The 17,259-nt window shown below is 40.9% G+C and overlaps 2 protein-coding genes across 2 annotated transcripts; one reads left to right on the top strand and one right to left on the bottom strand.

Annotated features, from left to right (window-relative positions):
- Positions 1-1,702: 1,702 nt before the first annotated feature.
- mis12 (MIS12 kinetochore complex component) lies at positions 1,703-3,687 on the bottom strand (the record flags this gene model as incomplete). Its single annotated transcript, XM_083912730.1, has 2 exons — positions 1,703-1,972; positions 3,268-3,687. The coding sequence occupies 2 exons, from the start codon at positions 3,685-3,687 to the stop codon at positions 1,703-1,705; spliced, it is 690 nt and encodes a 229-aa protein (XP_083768856.1).
- A 2,158-nt stretch (positions 3,688-5,845) lies between these two features.
- On the top strand, positions 5,846-15,678 carry ppm1g (protein phosphatase, Mg2+/Mn2+ dependent, 1G). Its single transcript, XM_083940318.1, has 14 exons — positions 5,846-5,953; positions 6,200-6,337; positions 7,081-7,150; positions 7,539-7,624; positions 7,753-7,882; positions 8,500-8,611; positions 9,127-9,326; positions 9,634-9,815; positions 9,935-10,066; positions 10,524-10,626; positions 11,935-12,066; positions 12,158-12,287; positions 12,464-12,566; positions 13,775-15,678. Exons 2-14 carry the CDS (start codon positions 6,227-6,229, stop codon positions 13,970-13,972), a joined length of 1,689 nt encoding a protein of 562 aa, XP_083796444.1. The 5' UTR covers positions 5,846-5,953; positions 6,200-6,226; the 3' UTR covers positions 13,973-15,678.
- Positions 15,679-17,259: the final 1,581 nt, after the last annotated feature.

Here is a 17,259-nt window from a genome sequence, read left to right as displayed (position 1 = left end):
TCTCATCACCCATTAATAATTGTTTATCTGGAGATGTTGCTCTGCGGTTCTGCTGCAGTTTCTCCTCAGTATTTGTATTTAAACAAGGCAGCAAGAAGATATTGAAGATACATTTTGAAACTGCTGTGGTGGTGAGATTCATCACACTGCACAAGACAAATAAAAGATAAACACTAGCGCCCCCAATGGTTTAATCCATGCAGCTGCGAAAAACTCAGAATCACTGCTTTATTTCCAACATTACTGAAAAAGTTAAAAGAAACAAATCTCAAAAAGCTACAATAAGTGAGTGTGTGACATGCAGATGCTGACACCACTGTGACAAAGCACAAAATATACAATATCTTTACATAAACAATTAACTCTGTACGCTTAACAGAAAAGAATAGTATTCATGAATAAAACAATATTTACAAGTATAGAATTTAAGTTAGATTAAGTATCAGTCATTTGAACTTTAACCAGGCCCACACCTAAAGTGCAGCTGGAATTAGCCGTGTCTTGACTGCGGACGTCACGTCAGCGTCATGCTGGTAGGCTGAAGCGAGTGTGTGTACCAGTTCTGACAGGTGTGTGAATTTCATAGCGTCCAGCAGTGGTGCTGACGATGACAATTACAAATGGTCCATAAATTAACATGTCAGGTCCTCAGTGGTCCCGTGCATTGCCTCCCAGCTGCTGGACAAAAATGACGAGTACCTGTGGGATTAAACCACTGCTCCACTCAGGGTGCAAAATATAAATGATATATTGAATTCAGCCTTTTGAATGGGCATCAGCCTCGCACTACAGCAAATACTGTTTTTTTTTTTAAAAAAGAGCAAGTACACGCTTCAGGTCTGGTTTGCTGAGATGGGAGCAAGTCGGAACCGGTGCAGACAGCTGATCAAAATGAGAGCATCTGTTGTGTGAGACGTGCGAATGAAAAACGCTTCTGAGACACCTTTGGTGTTGACACCGGGGTAGACTGGGTGAAGGATGTTATCAAGCAGACGGCGCCCTCTGCTGGGTGTCGCATCTTAAAACTGCAGCTCCTGTACGACTGTATTGCAACAGTCCAAAACAATCCCGTGAATTGACAATGAACCATTCATCTGAGAAAGAGTCAGGTGCTCAAAACGTGACACACAGACTTTAAATCCTACTAACTGCAGCTATTTGGTGAGTGGATCTATTTGTTTAAATTATATTTTTGATTGCATTTCATCATTTTTTAATGAAACAAATAATACAATCCTCAAGTTACAAATAAGGTTAAGAAAATAAGAGTTGTTTAGAGAGTGGAGTATATGACAGAAACCACCTGAGTATTAAATACTGACAGAGACACATCCGTGTGTTTTATTATTTACATTACATTGTGGAAAGGTAAACTTACCTAATGTTAGCTGATGGGGCTGTTGCGTCTTTTCAACGGTCACTGAACTTTATTCGGATTAAATTATGATAGATGTCCATGAAGCGATCGAAGCATGTTTTGGCATCATTTTCTTTTCACAGAGAATGATGTTGTCTTCATGACAAACAGCAGCCAAAATTAAAAATAACAGTTTTTCCAGGTTTTGAAGCGCTTGAGGAACAGTAACGTACTGTTTTACAATATTTACAGCATTAATTCATTGGCGATTTATTACCTGCAAAAAAATATTTAAACCAGGCTAGTTTGGAGAGAGTAATGTCACAACATTTCACAAAGTTCAGTTCAATGTGGCGCCTTGTTGCAGACCTCTGCCACGGCCTCCTGTAGCTTCTTTACGGACTCCATTACCAGCCGGAAACTTTCATGAAAGCTTCCGTTACCTTCCTTCACCCAGGCCGCCTGGAGCTCTCTGACCCATGTCAGGATCCCATCCAGCTGCTTCTGCACCTCCCTCTGCTCCTCCAGCTCAGCTAGCAGGGCCTGCCTGGCACAGACTTCAGCTTCGTAGGCTCTCTGGAGGACCACAAGGGACGACTCGAGCCTCAGCACCTCCTGGATGGAGCAGGATCACAGTCAAACCACACACAGACACATTAGATCCCTGTTTTCATCAACATATGCAGAAGTAGAAATAACCCACTTGTGATGACGGCAGCTTTAAATGGCTAACAAATACAATGTGTCATATTGTTATCAAACCATTCATATTTTATCAGTAAGGCCAATATCAATATTTAACTTAATAATCTCACACAGGATGAGCTTCTCCTGATGCTTTCGGACACATTTCAGAATCTTCATCAGTGGATAAGACAAAAAAATGTTATTATGTGACTAAATGTCAAACACTCTGAAAAAAAAAAAATTTTTTTTAAAAAAATAAAATATAAAAAATAAAAAAGAGTTAAGATTATTTTGTCATACTTTAGGGATTTCCTCCTTGTTACTTCTCAAGTATTTGTGTGTACTGAGAGGAACATTTTACGGTAGAAAAGAAACGCGTCAGTGCTCTGGTGGACAAACTATGTCACTGTTTATAAACTTACCTCAAATATATCTATGGCTTTTATTTTGTGTTTTTTAAGCATGTTGGGCTGGACAATTAACGCATTATAATATAAAAAAATCACCTATACACAGATGTGTGAAGAGCTAAAATCAGCCAATATCAATCATAACAGCCAGTGGTGGAAGAAGCACTCAGAGTTTTTACTTTAGTAAAAGTAGTAATACCACAGTGTAGAAATACTCTGTAACAAGTAAAAGTCCTGCATTCAAAATGTTACTTGAGTAAAAGTACAAAAGTTGGAGTACAAAAGGTAAAAGTACTCATTATACAGAATTGCCTGTTATAATTATTGATAGATCAATGTAAATATCACAATGTTGCAGCTGATACGGTGGGGCTAATTTGATTTACTTTATATACTTCTATGTAGCTTAATCTAAAACAATGATTTTTCATTTGTTGGTAATATTTTGTATTAATAATCTGAATTTAACTTAAAGTTACCAAATATATGTAGTGGAGTAAAAAGTAAAGTACTTCATGCTACTCTGTACTTAAAGTACCTAAAAATTAAAAGTACAGTTCTTCAGTATATATATATATTCACACTTAGCTACATTCCTCCGCTGATATTAGCACATGAATGAGGCGTCATCATCCATCAACACTGCAGAGAAGTTGAAAAACAGAGGAAACTCATCTCTTACCTCAGTGTTTTCAAACATGAAGTTTTCTAATAGAGAGTGTGTTTACAGATCAAATGTTCACCATCAGAGGACATTATGAATGAAACAGTGGCCTGTCAGGCTGGTAGTGTGAGGTGCATGTTTAGACCCACCTGTGTGTGTTTAGGGTGGTCCTTGTGAGACTGGTCCTCGGGCAGGAGGACGTTAGGCGGCACGGATAAGCAGCGGTTCAGCAGCAGCGCCTCCATCCGCTCCGACAGCTGCTTGAACCGCTCCTCGAGGAACTGCTGCAGCTTTCGGCTGCACTCCCTGGCCCGGGCCCGGAGCAGCTCCTCGGTCCCGTCCGGCTCGCCTTTGCTCAGCTGCCTCACACACACCTTCTCGACGACGGGTAAGATGTCGTACAGGCAGTCCTGGAAGGCGCTGTAGACCCGCAGCATACACGTCTGCGGGGTGAAGCCGAAGAACTGCGCCTCATACAGTTTTAAGGTCGACGGAGCGAGACTGTCCGCCTCTCCGTCCACTTCTCCGCGGGCATCCATCTCCATTTCTTCCCGGGTTTCCCGCGCCATGTTGAATAGATGACGTTTTCCTTCTTGTTGTGATGTTTTTGACGGTTGTCAAACAAGGAGGTGGTGCTCTACCGCCACCGCCTGGTACGGAGTGGTACCGCGTGTGTACTGCAATACTACTCAGGGTGCAGATCGTTCATGTCAGGGTTGGGGGGACATACATTTTTGCCCATATGCAACTCATACCATGCCACCATAAATCACAACTTCGTAGATATTTCCCATTTCAAAGCAGTGCACATGGAATAACTGACTGTGCTTACCTTTCTTGTGTATTTTTCCTAAACAGCCAACAGTCTGTGTCACTTAACTGTTATATAAGTAAATCATGACTTTAAGGGTCTGGGGTATGTAAAGTCTTCTCACCATCTTCCTTTTCCCCAGTGTATGTGACTACTCTATGATTCATATGAAGCCCTTTTCTGAGTCAGAAATACATTTGCCAAACATTATTTTATTATTATTTTGTCCACCATTTCAACCATTTCTTTTGATATGTGTGTAGTGACTTGTTCTTAAGCTTAAAAACAACAAAACGGACCTAAGCCACTGAGAGGCTGCTGTACGGGGACTTCGGGTCTTCCAGGTCCAATGAATCCAACATGTCTTTTGCAATTATCAACATTTATTTACAGACTTGCACTCTTAACGGTATACGGCCTTACCAAACTGTGCATACACACAACACAAAAAGGATCACATAATTGCCACAACGCATAAACAAAGGACACAAAAGGCGACCACGACGGTCAAAAAACTGTTTTCTTTGTCAGCTGCACACCTGCTCAGAGATTACCTGTGGCTGTATTTAACGCTTCCTACACCCCACAGTGCAGAGCGCCCCCTACTGCGGCCTCCAGGAAATAAACACATATAATAAACACAAATACACATAACCAAAAATGGCTCTAACAATTTGAATCTAAAATGGGAAAAATGTGAAGTCTGAAAATACATTTGTTCAATTTTGATTTATATATACATACCAATTTCATTGTTTTCCAAATTGAAAGTCTCAAATTAATGAACTTATATATATATATATATATATATATATATATCTCAAAACTATTTATTCTCTAATTAAATTAAAGAGTTTGACAGTTTTAATACTTTTTGATAAATAAGTTCATTAATTTGAGACTTTCAATTTGGAAAGCAATGAAATTGGTGATAGTTTACATCTGTGCAAAAAATTACAATCTTTAAGTTAAAGGTTAAATATGTAGAATCATAAAAGCTATATATATATTTTTTAAATAATACACTGACAGGGCGTTTTGAGGGGTACACAACAAAAGTATTGCTTTTCAATAAAAAAATATATTTAATCTGAATTAATTTTTACACATTTTTTGACGGTTTTGACAATGACTTTCTGTCACGTTCTGTTTCCATGGTACCAGCCAATAGCGTTGGGAGTTGCTGGTTGCCAGGGTTGTCTGTTGTTAGGTGCAGCTACTGTGGGCTGGCACTGGTGAGATGGAGTTTGCCGATCCTGCACCTGATTATTTGTCCCAGCAGCAGAGTGACCAGAGACGGACATTAACCAGAGTCAATATAGGCCAAGCAATCACTCCATGGACTGATATAAAGGAGTTCAACAGCATTAAAACACACACCCTGATGGCTACGTTCATCCATGATCGGTAAGCTAACTTTCATGTTCACTTAGCTGTAACAGCAGTAACTGTCAGTCAAACTACTCTGCAATACTTGTTTTTATTGTGCGATTTGACGGAGGGGATGGGCTCAAACAGACTCCGGTCTCCTGTAGACTACTGTATTTTTGTTGTTGCGACTATGATCTTGAGGCACTAGATGGCGGTGTTCTGCTCATTCTCCATATTCAACATTTAACAATAGCTTCAATAATATATGCCTCATGTTCAAAATACAAAATTACATTTCTACATTAAATTGTGATATTTCAGTTTACAAAACACATAATGTGACCTTCGAGTCCCAAAGGTAGCTGAATAAAAACAATTATAGAATAAAGCTCCTGGGTCAGTGTTGCAAAATAATTGACTCAAAAGTAAAACAAAATTTCAAAAAAGGGACGCGACGTCATCACGTTAGACGCACGTTGTGGCACGCCCCCTTGTTGAAAGGAAAGGGACATGCGCGCTCTGCTCCTCCACAGCTCCTGCCTCTGTCTGTGTTGAGAGCGAGCGGCTTCTGCTTCACACGTGCAGTTCTTTCTATGTGAAGCTCTCTCCCTCTCTGTGACCCGGTTATAAGCTCACCTGCTGTGTCAGAAAAGGTAACTTAAATGTTTAATTTGCTCTACAGCGGCGCAGCCGCGTGCCCGCCGGGGCGAAGGCGAAGACTGGAGGTGTAGCCGGTTAGCTCCTGTTAGCTAGCGACGCGTCTACTTTGTGTTGTGGTGGTGCTAACGTTAGCCGGCTAGCACGTCTATTTAACGCAGTTGGAGAGACACAAATTAACTGGTGTGTCTCTTTTCGTGTTGCTAAAATGTGATTTTTCCTCCCTATCGTCACATCTGCAGGTCTAAAGCCATAGAAACAAGTCAACCATGGGGGCTTATCTGTCGCAACCCAACACGGCCAAGACCTCTTCCGATGGCGGCAACAGCAACATGAGCTTCGGCTATTCTGCCATGCAGGGCTGGCGCGTCTCCATGGAGGTGAGAAACAATGAATGATCGCATCAAAGACAACCATGTTGTAGCTTCTTGAACACAGGGACAGAAAATGTGTCTTGACTTGTTGTAAATGGCGGGGTAAAGGGATGTGGGTTTTTCTGTAGGTTTGTTTGTATGGGTCTGGTTTGTATCTTTCCACAGTAACTCAAAGTTCATCACGCTCTTAAATTAGCTAAGGTGATGGATCAGATCCATGATTCATCCTCAGGGTGTTTTGGGTGCACTTAGCACTTGCATTGTAATCACCCTCCCACAACATTCAGGAGCAGAACTTTTTTTCTTCTTTTTTTTTTTTTAGCTCTTAGCTAAACTGTAAGTGTCTTTAGCTCATTCGGTTAAGATATTTCTAGAGAGAAAATCATCTTATTAGGAATCACTCACCAGCTCTCAACAGAATAATAACTGGCACAATGTATTTCTAAATAACAGCACGTCAGTAATTAAGTTAAACCGCATGTATGGACCTGAGATTATAACACAATGCTCACCAACATACAAAGTTTTTGGTGATTGATGAAAGTGAGTTGACCAATATGTATTTAAATTATATGATATTGAGTGAAGTTAATGTGTTTTAGTTTTAAATATTATCTCTTTTGACTATCTTTGCTTAAAGGTACAAGTTGTTTTTTATTTTATTTTTACCAGAAAAAAACAATTCTGATTGCCATCATTTGCACCAACTAACATGTTGTCTGTAATGTGATGTTTTTATTTTGCCGCAGGACGCTCACAATTGTATCCCAGATTTTGATGAGGAGACAGCCATGTTCTCTGTGTATGATGGACATGGAGGTAAAACACACACAATGCACACACAATCTTCTATATATATATATATATATATATATATATATATATATATATAAGGATACACTGGTTCTTAACAGTATTAAAACCCTAACTTAAACTGTATTTTGTGACAAATCTTAACCTCATCCTAATATTTGCGATGCACAACACACACACTACCCACAAATTGTTTAACAGTTTCTTTGGCATCACAAACCGCATTAAGACACAAATGTTCTCTTCCCCCATGATTTTTAGATCGCAATACATCCATTTTTATCAAGTGTTTCTGACATTTTCCCCTGATATTGTTTGTTTTACATACCTCTCTGAATACTATGTGTACACACACCTATCCTGGGTATTTATACAACCCGCTGTTCCCATTTAGGTGAAGAGGTGGCTCTATACTGTTCAAAGTACCTTCCCTACATTATCAAGGAGCAGAAGACTTACAAGGATGGCAAACTGCAAAGGGTGAGAAGCTGTAGAAGTCATGGCATGATTAAAATATACTCTGCACAGACTCCAACACGGATGTCATCCATCTTAAACTCTGTATTGCTTTACTTTTACTGACGAGCCTTTTTGCATGCTGTTTCCAGGCTCTGGAGGACGCCTTCTTGGCCATCGACAGCAGAATGACCACAGAGGATGTCATTAAGGAGCTGGTCCAGATTGCTGGACGGCCCACTGAGGAGCCACCCGTTCAAAAGGTTTCAGAGGAGGATGATTGTAAGTACACCCATGACAATGATATGTCGATGTGAGTTGTAAGGATCTAAGCTTGTTCATGATGTATGGTAATGGAGGATTGAGAGTGTTGGCACGCAGCAAAATGCAATAAACCAAGAAAAGAATGACCGTAATTATTAAATTAGAAATTCCACAAACTCAATCAAAGCCATGAAAATAAAACACAAATAGAGCTGGGACAGTTAGCGGATAAATCTATTCGTTGTCAACTGTTAATCAACAACCAATTTGCTATTCAAGTAATCGTTTTGAGTCATAAAAAGTAAAAGTTTACTTTACCGTCTCAAATGTCAATATTTCTGGTGTCTTTACTCCTATGACAGTAAACTGCGTATATCTGGGCTGTGGACAAAACAAGACATTTGAGGACGTCATTTTGGTCGTTTGGAAACACTGACCAATTTTCTGAACCAGATTACTAATCGATCACTCAAGAAAATAATTGATACATTTATTGATAATAAAAATAATTGTTAGTTGTGGACTTACATGAGAATAAGACATGGCATGCTGAAGTGCATGTGCAGCAGATTGAAAACCGCATGGCTAATCGTAATAATAATGACAACATCTAAATGTTTCTGTCCTCCTTTCAGTGGAAACAGAGGAGGCCGCTCTGCTCCACGAGGAAGCCACAATGACCATAGAGGAGCTGCTGGTCCGCTATGGCCAGAACCTCAATGCTGTCAAGCATGCAGCTGCCATCAGGTGGGCTGACACACTTTTTATCTGACATCTCATACAAGCACTAACCCTAATGTTATAATGAAGTATTTTGAGGCTTAAAGAGCCTGTGAATTGGGATCGTGAACTTCCTGGAAATGTAACTTTATGGAAAACCATTCAATGTTGACCTAATGCAAGTCTGTCTATATGGTAATCACAGACTTTTAAACAGCCCTGCCCTTCTGGCTCTACATAAATGATTGCACATTGATCTACACATAAAGCTGATCATCCGTCTCAACAATCCATTGGAATAGAAATCACATCAAGGATATAATGATGCCAGCAAATCGCAATGTTTTATATTTTTCATATTTAAAGCTTTGTACGTGTTTGTATGTAATATATGTGTTTCCGGGTTCAGTGAAATTGGGATTTGTAGACCTTTTAATAAGAACAACTGAAGAGAGTCCAAGTTTCATTTGATTTTTGTTTTAAATAGCATTTAAAAGTTTAAGCCTCATGTGGCTCTTTCCCTTTTTGTGCTTTGTTCTTAGTGCGGCTGCTAAGAAGGCATCCTGCTCGCTCCCTGAGGCCCCGGGAGACAAAGGGAAAGGTGACAAAGGACAGAAGGCGGGTGTCAATGGAGAGGTGGAAGAGGAGAGCAATGGGAAGGTGAAAGAAGTCGAAGGACCAGCATGCGGGTCTAAGCTGCGAGCCTGTCGGAGAACAGGAGGAGGTGACGGAAGCAGTGCAGGTATGGAGCCAGGAGTCTTGCCTCTATTTTTGTCTTAAAAAAGATGATATAACATTAAAAAACTTCTGTGGTTAATGTTCTAATTTAAATATTGAAATCATTTTATGTGAAAATGGGGGGGGGGGGGGGGGGGGGTTCTGCCTGCTCAAATACTGAAAAATGTATCTTGGAAATAAAAATGTGAGTAGAAAAATCTTCATGACAATAGGGAATAAGCACAGCGTCCTCTCCTTTACTGTCCTCTACACTTATCGCCCGCTATTCCTCACCCCCAACTCCTCATGTTGCCCTCGTTTCTCCTCTACAGCAGCTGACTGTGGAGAGACAGGAAGCTCCAATGGAGAAGAAAAGGCTGGGAAAGCAGAGGGAGACGCAGGTCCCTCCTGTTCCTCTTTGTCCCCCAAGGATGCAGGGGATTCCAAGTCCAGGTTTTTTGACGACAGCGAGGAGTCTGAGGAGGGAGAAGAAGAGGAGGGCAGTGATGAAGAGGTGAGAGCCGCAGACCAGGCATGTTTGGCTGTGAACGCTCACTCACTCTGGTGGCTTTGAAAAGAATGAATGCCTTGTAATTGTAGAATTGTGAACATATATATATTTTATTTGATTAGGATGGCAGTGAAGAGGAAGATGGTGACAGCAGTGAGATTGAAGAGGAGGAGGATACAGAGGAGGGAGAAGACTCTGAAGAGGAAGAAGAGGAGGAGGAAATGTCTCTACCTGGAATGGACGGCAAGGAGGAGGTGTGTACGAAGGGGATGTCTGATTGAATCGAATGCAACTGACAAATCAACAACTCAGCGGTGATACTAATTCTTACATGCAGCATAGGCAACATATTGTGTCTTATGTTGGGGATATAGGCTGTCCCTGTGATCCCAAAAGATTCTAGTTACTTTTTGGTGTGGGGCCAAGTTAGCTGAAGTTCATTATTAGCCACATAAAGAGCTCAGCAGTAATTTCCAGTTATGAAGCCAAGTTTAGTCATTTGTGATAACGTGTAACTGGAGGAAGCATTGGTAGCTGCCTAGATGTCCTTTCTCAGCAACAAAATGTCTGGAAGCTTTTAAGCAGTTCATTTCAGTCATGGGGTGTAATTACTTTTGAAAATGATTCAAATTATATAGCATGGAGAAAAGGGGGGGCTTGTCTTTTAATGTTGGGTTGTGTGTCATATCTCCCATATTTGTGTATATGCAGCCTGGCTCAGACAGCGGCACCACAGCTGTCGTGGCTCTGATCCGAGGAAAGCAGCTGATCGTGGCCAATGCTGGAGACTCTCGCTGCGTGGTGTCTGAGCGTGGTAGGTCCAAGTTTTTTATTGCAGATTTACTTTGACTAAGGGTCTTCAACCACATACCTATAACCAGGGATGAGAACTTGTTCAAGTTGAGAATCAGTGACAAATTGGAATCGCATCCAGAATCAAATGCCTCGGAGCTTAGCAATTGTCTTTATTGATGCCGGCATGTTCTTCAGTCGCACAGTGCAAAACGATGACGTCAGACTCTTTTGTCACGATGCTGGAAACATGCAACAAGGATTCATAATGGAGAGGGAGAAGTGGCCTAGAGTATGGCGTTATAATAACATCAGCACCGCACAGGATCAGCAGATTCAGATCAGTGATCCGCTCTCAGTACATTTGTTCACACCTGCTGCAGAATGTGTCTCCACATGCGTCTGCAGTGACCACCTGGGATCGGATTTCACTTCCCCGCATTGTCTGTAAACACATGTAATAAACGCGTACGAGAGGACCAAAAATGCAGTTTGTCAAGTGGTCCATAGAGGCAGGTTTCATAATAGAGCAAATTCTAGTTGACCCGGAGTTAAACAGGCCGTTTTCACAGCAAATGTACACCTATTTAAGTAGTCATCTAATCTGTATGTTTAGGTCATATCTCCATGACAACACTGAGGGGGTGATTATTTTTGTACCAGGCTAGTTTTTATTTTATTGGAGGTTAAAGTTTATGAATAATTGAGGCACTGACCCTCACTTTGCTTCGGAGGTATACGCCCAACGTCGTCACATCAATGCCCCTTTTTGGTAAGAGGAAATGAGGTGGAGTCACAGTCTGACAAGATAGCGACTCCCGTAGGCGAATATGATTTGATCAAGTTGCGGATCAACGGACCTCGATGGAGATTCTGCATCCATTTTTTTATACAGTCAATGGTGGAGATGCAGCCTGCTGTGAACAGACGTACTGAGATACTCACTACACTGTGATCTGATCATCGGGGCGGATGTTACCACCCGCTGAGAACAGGCCCTCTGTTTTTGACTGTTTGATACCTCTATCTCCCCCTGCGGGTCACAGATAGGAGTCAGGGATGTTCTCCTTCCAGTCATCAGGACTGAACAGCTACAGCAGTGCAGCTAAACACAAGAGCTAGCGCCCCCTACAGGATGCAGCCTACATTACACCTCACAGAGCAGAACAACACTTACTGAGGACTCTTTAGAGTCTTAATATCCACCGTGTCATCTTGTGCCCTGATAAAAAGGCAAATAATTACCACAATATTGATTATTTATCATGGAAGACTCAAGTCTTTGCTGTAATGTTGTATTAAATGTATGAGCTCCGACCCTGTCATGTAGGCAAAGCCGTCGACATGTCGTATGACCACAAGCCAGAGGACGAGGTGGAACTAGCTCGCATTAAAAACGCTGGTGGGAAAGTGACTGTGGATGGACGTGTCAACGGTGGACTAAACCTCTCCAGAGCTATCGGTATGTATGATTTTTTGATTAAAAAATTATTATTTTCTATTTTGTGGCTCAAATTGTGTGAAATGTTTCTCACTTGGACTGTGGCTCTCAGGTGACCACTTCTATAAGAGGAACAAGGCTCTGCCTCCAGAGGAGCAGATGATTTCTGCCATGCCAGACGTCAAAGTTCTGACGCTTAACGGGGACCACGACTTCATGGTTATTGCTTGCGACGGCATCTGGTGAGTTTGAGTTGTCTTTGGCAGTTTATCCCCCTAATCTTTTCATTAGGATTCATGATTAACTGTCGATTTAAATATGAAAGTTAATTGTAGTCACTATTTTAGTACATGAGGTTGATGTTCATTTTAATTCGTCACTTGTCCATAAGCCCTGTTCCTACATGTGTTCTGCGCAGGAATGTGTTGAGCAGCCAGGAGGTGGTGGACTTCATCAGCGAGAGGATCAACAAAACAGACGAGAGTGGCCAAGTCAACCTCCTCTCATGCATAGTGGAAGAGGTGAGGGAATATTTACCACCATTTATCGATTTGTCAGAGTTTCTGTTACCATCACAATTACAAATGGACATAATGAACACCAAAAGATTAAATAAAAGCAGAGACCATGGTGGAGAGAAGTAAGATACAATTTACTTGTTGACTGCAGTGTCCCGTCCACTGATGGTAAATTACATGTGATGAACAAGCTAAAACTAAACCTGACTGTATGAGGCCTAACTGTTTATCCCAATTAGCCATGTTGATTTAAAATACAGGGTTTGTACAAGGTCTTGAAAGTTTGTGGGAAACCTAATTATATCTGTCACGTTTTCACGGTTAGGAATATGCTTGAACTCAGATATTCTTCTAAAAATGCTTATTTTCCAAAAAACTACATTGCATTTGTTTGTCTTGCATTTATAGTAACTAGTTATATTAATAATTAACTGTTAAACGCTGGTAACAGAAGAGTGGCGTAGTGCCCACAGTAGTCTATCAGTTCATTTTCATGCAAATCAGTAACCTGAAAATGGCTTTACCTCGGTTAAGGTAATCGATTATTGAAGTTCCCCGCGTATACATGAAAGGGGTTGATTGGGAAAATGACGGAGTAACTCGACCTCCGGTACAGTAGGTGGCGCTCCGCCAACATACAGCTGATCTGAATGCAGCTTCATTTTCCAGTTCCCCTTTGACAAAAACACAGCATGTGGGAAAACGGACGATTTTCGGACAGAGTTACGACAGAAACGGGTCTTCTTGGTAGTGATGTTACATGCCATGGCAAAGTCCTCCCTCGGTTTAAAGGTAACGCTCTAGTGTTATTATTTTCAGCAACGTTGCTTCCTGGTTTATTCTATTTCTGGGTCAAACGCCACTTCCGCGGAGTGGGGAGCATGAAAGTAATCTGGAAACGCTGTTTACAGGATGTCACTTAATGAATGCAAAACCCAAACCAAAAAAAGAGTTATTAGTGGATCTGTTTAACCTAAGGACAGAAACTTACTTCCAGCGCTGCGCAGAATCAACGCCGCAGAGCTCCCCAGACTTATCCAATCACAGCGCTACTTGGAGCAAACGGCGCTAATAAGTAGAACGATCAAAGGATAATATAGTATTATAGTATATAATACAGTGTGTATATATATATATATAGAGAGAGAGATAATAAAGGATAGTATAATAATATACATGTTAGTTTTAAATCCCATATGTCCTCCTGACAGCTGTTGGACCACTGTTTGGCCCCCGACACATCTGGAGATGGGACAGGGTGTGACAACATGACCTGCATCATCGTCACCCTCCGGCCACACCCATCCCATTGCCCAGACGACATGAAGAAGAGGAAGCACCAGGAGGAGGCAGGGGGCGCCGAGCCGGAGAAGAACGGAAACAACAGCAAAAAGGCTAAAAGTGATTAAAGGCAAAGAGAAACTGTCCCAGAGGGAGCCGCTGGCCCAGGCCACCCCAGATACACCAGAGACACATTCTGTTAAATTTAATCCGTACCTCACAAACAATAACTCACCCTAAAACAACAATTACTGTTGCTATACGTATGCTCAAAGATCAGCTGAACTAAGATCGCCGGTGTAGTTTTTTGTTGTTTTAGGCTGATTCATTAACACCCCCCGCCCCCCAGTTGTTTCTTTTTATTCGGTCTCACTGAAAAGAAGCTGGACACACTTTTACTTCTTAAATTCAGAAGAGGCAGGCTCACAGGCATGCTGAATAGTACATCAATTTTCCAAGTATTTTTAACTAGAAGGAAGATGCTGAACGAACCAGACATGCACTGCATTCTGTTATTGTTAATCTTTTCCCAAATAATGGCGGTTTCACAGTTTTGTTTCAGTGGCAGTTTGAGGCTAGCTCTCCTAGCGACCTGTGTCTGATTGCTGATCACATTTTACAGTGTGACATGCATTTGCATTGCAGTATTGCAATATGAAACGTGCACATTATGTTTCCAATATGGAATCGCACAACACTTCTCGTGTGTTGTGCCCAAATTACAAGGCATTCATTGTATCGCAAAGTGCCATTTAACCATGAATTCCTGTCATAGGCACCTTTTCACATCCTCAAATTAACTGAACCAAGGGACAGGACCTGAAGCGTCTGCAGATAGATTTGCATTGCGTAAAGGGAACTGTAGAAAAGGTGATTGAATGAGAGGATGTAATTGTCTTTTGTAGTTGAAGAATCAAGATGAGTGCGTGCTTGTCCAGTGTGGCCCTGTTTTAGGTTCCTCTCGTCCCTCCCTGAGTTCGCTCATCGTCATAGTTTGACGCCAGTGGGGCGGACTGAAGGGGTAGGGGGGCTAATCCAGTTGCTATTGTTTATACATGTTCCCTATTCGCACCCATTCACAAATGAGATTTTCCAGTCTTGCTGGTCACATAAGAGCCCAGTCACAAATAATGCATCACCATCATCACGCCTTTTTCTTTTCATTCCTTGTTTTTTTTTTCTCATCTTGATCAAAATCTGTACATTTCCACACGGAGAAAGGATGCCAGGGATTTTGGAGCTAGTGTACTTTTCATCTGTAAGATCTGATAGCAGGGTAACACTCAGAGACATCAAATACTGCTTTTGATGTATCTTGTGTCCATCCGGAGAGAGCTGGTGTTTTGAAACCTTGTGCACAAACGGCTTGTCTCCATGACGACCTTCCTCCACCCCAGTTACTCTCCCCGTCTATGCCCTGCTCCCATTATAACACCTTTTTAAGATAATATTTAGGTAGGACGTGTTTTAAGTAAAATGTATTTCCACTCAGATGTTAAACATTTTTCATCTTCAATGAACCATTTATTGGCAGTTATTTAAAAGAATAAGTCATTTTTGTGAGCACACTGAATAGACGCTGGGCAGTGGAGAGGATGCACAAGCTTCCTTTGAGTGGAAAATACAATTTATCAGAGCACCAAGACAGTGTAGCTGTTCAGATTTTTCCTCTATTTTCAGAAGCCTGATTTAAACCATTGTGTGACTGTACGTTTGTTTCTAGTGTATCATCCTGTCACCATGCCCATTTTTTTTTCTGTACATAGTTTTTTCAATACTTGTAATTGAAGAAAAGAAAATGCTTTTTCTTTGTAATTGTGAGTCAATGTGACATTTTTGGTGCATACTGTTTTGACACCAGTATGTAAGTACATACAAATACATTTTTTTAAATAATGAGACGACTGAAAACGTGTGTTTCTTTTAAAACAACCAGTGCTGCCTCAGCTTTTTAAGTCTTACTGCTCATACATTTGTTGTCCCTCACATTGTTTATAGAAGTTGAATAAATTACACATTAGGGACAATTATATTACAGCGTCCTGTTTGAAAGGGAGGTTACCAGCAGTTTTGATGTGACATGACAGTTATCGATTTTATAGCTCGTGTTATTTCCCAAAGCCACGATGTTCGTTTTTTTTTTTTGTCCCACTGATTTTGAAATAGTTTTAATTTAATTTTTAATTTGGTAGACCTCTCCACAACCACTGAACCACTTGGTAAAAAATCTATTTTATTCAGAACTATTTTTATTATGAGAATAGAATAGAAATACTTTATTGATCCCAACCTTGGAAATTGCAGTATAACAGCAGCATTACACACAGGCACATCAAAACAGTAATATAGAAATACAATATAAAGGATGCCATTAAAAAATAAAATGTATAGTCATTCTCAGGTGGAAATATTGATTTTTCACATAAGATAGTGTAGCAATGAGAAATTGAAAGTTAATAAATGAAAGATTGAGGATTCATGCACATAATGTGTACATTTAATCTTTGAAGATGGGGATACAAAACATTTAATATGTTAAAATGTGAGTGTCAATGAGGAGTACGGTTTTCTATTTGGATGTATGTTTTCATGCAAGGACATGTTTGTTGTGCCCTGATAGGCTAACAGGAGAGTGAGGGAGCTGTCAATCAAGCACGGCCTGTACTCCCTCACAGGTATGAGAAGCCATCTACAGTGGAGATCACAATTAGAGAACAACTAATACATACTTGATTTATTCTGAAATAATGTTTTTTGTTCATCCGTATTCATCATGTTATATAATATCCGCTGCTGTACTAGCGTGTTATTTTAAATAACCAAGGCACTTCAACAAAAACGTTATTTTGTGAAAAAGAGTGAGCAAAATTAGAGAGCACTTTCAGATCCCTCCCAGTTATTGGTGTTAATCTGGATTGTGGTGACAATTGACTTCATTGTTGGACACACCCTGTTTATCTGTCAGCTCTCTTGGTTACTTTGCAAGATGGCAGCCGCTCTAAGGCGACTGAAACCTTGAGACAGCGGGTTGTCCAGATGAAGGCCAAAGGGATGACCCTCTCAGCCATCAGAGAGGTTGGGCGTTCCCAGTCTGTGATTTCAAGAATATTGAAACTTTACAAGGACACAGATTAATTTAAGTTCCTAAAAAAGGCCGGCCGTCCACGTAAAACAAGTGCCTGAGTGGACAGGATTATGAGAAGACTCAATGGGGAATTGGTTTAACACTGCAGCTAGAGTTGCTCGCCAGTTCAGTGCTGAGCAGGGCAATGATCTGTCTCAGCACACAGTGTCTCGTTGTTTAAGACAATTTGGAGTGAAAGCCCACTCTGCAGTGACAAAACCTCTCATCAGCAGAAAGAATAAAAAGGCGAAACTTGCCTTTGCTGAGGAGCATGTTGTGTGGACAGAGGAG

The sequence above is a fragment of the Echiichthys vipera genome, assembly GCF_963691815.1.
Source record: "Echiichthys vipera genome assembly, chromosome: 1".
NCBI lineage: Eukaryota > Metazoa > Chordata > Actinopteri > Perciformes > Trachinidae > Echiichthys > Echiichthys vipera.
The sequence above is the reverse complement of the archived record's forward strand: the minus strand, read 5'-3'. Positions and strand labels throughout refer to the sequence as shown.

Excerpts from the sequence above, each read along its gene's own strand:
- ppm1g (XM_083940318.1), top strand. The coding sequence starts at position 6,227 with ATGGGGGCTTATCTGTCGCAACCCAACACGGCCAAGACCTCTTCCGAT. Across the intron at positions 7,625-7,752 it reads AGGATGGCAAACTGCAAAGG|GCTCTGGAGGACGCCTTCTT; the intron begins GTGAGAAGCTGT and ends TGCTGTTTCCAG. Across the intron at positions 10,627-11,934 it reads CTGCGTGGTGTCTGAGCGTG|GCAAAGCCGTCGACATGTCG; the intron begins GTAGGTCCAAGT and ends CCTGTCATGTAG.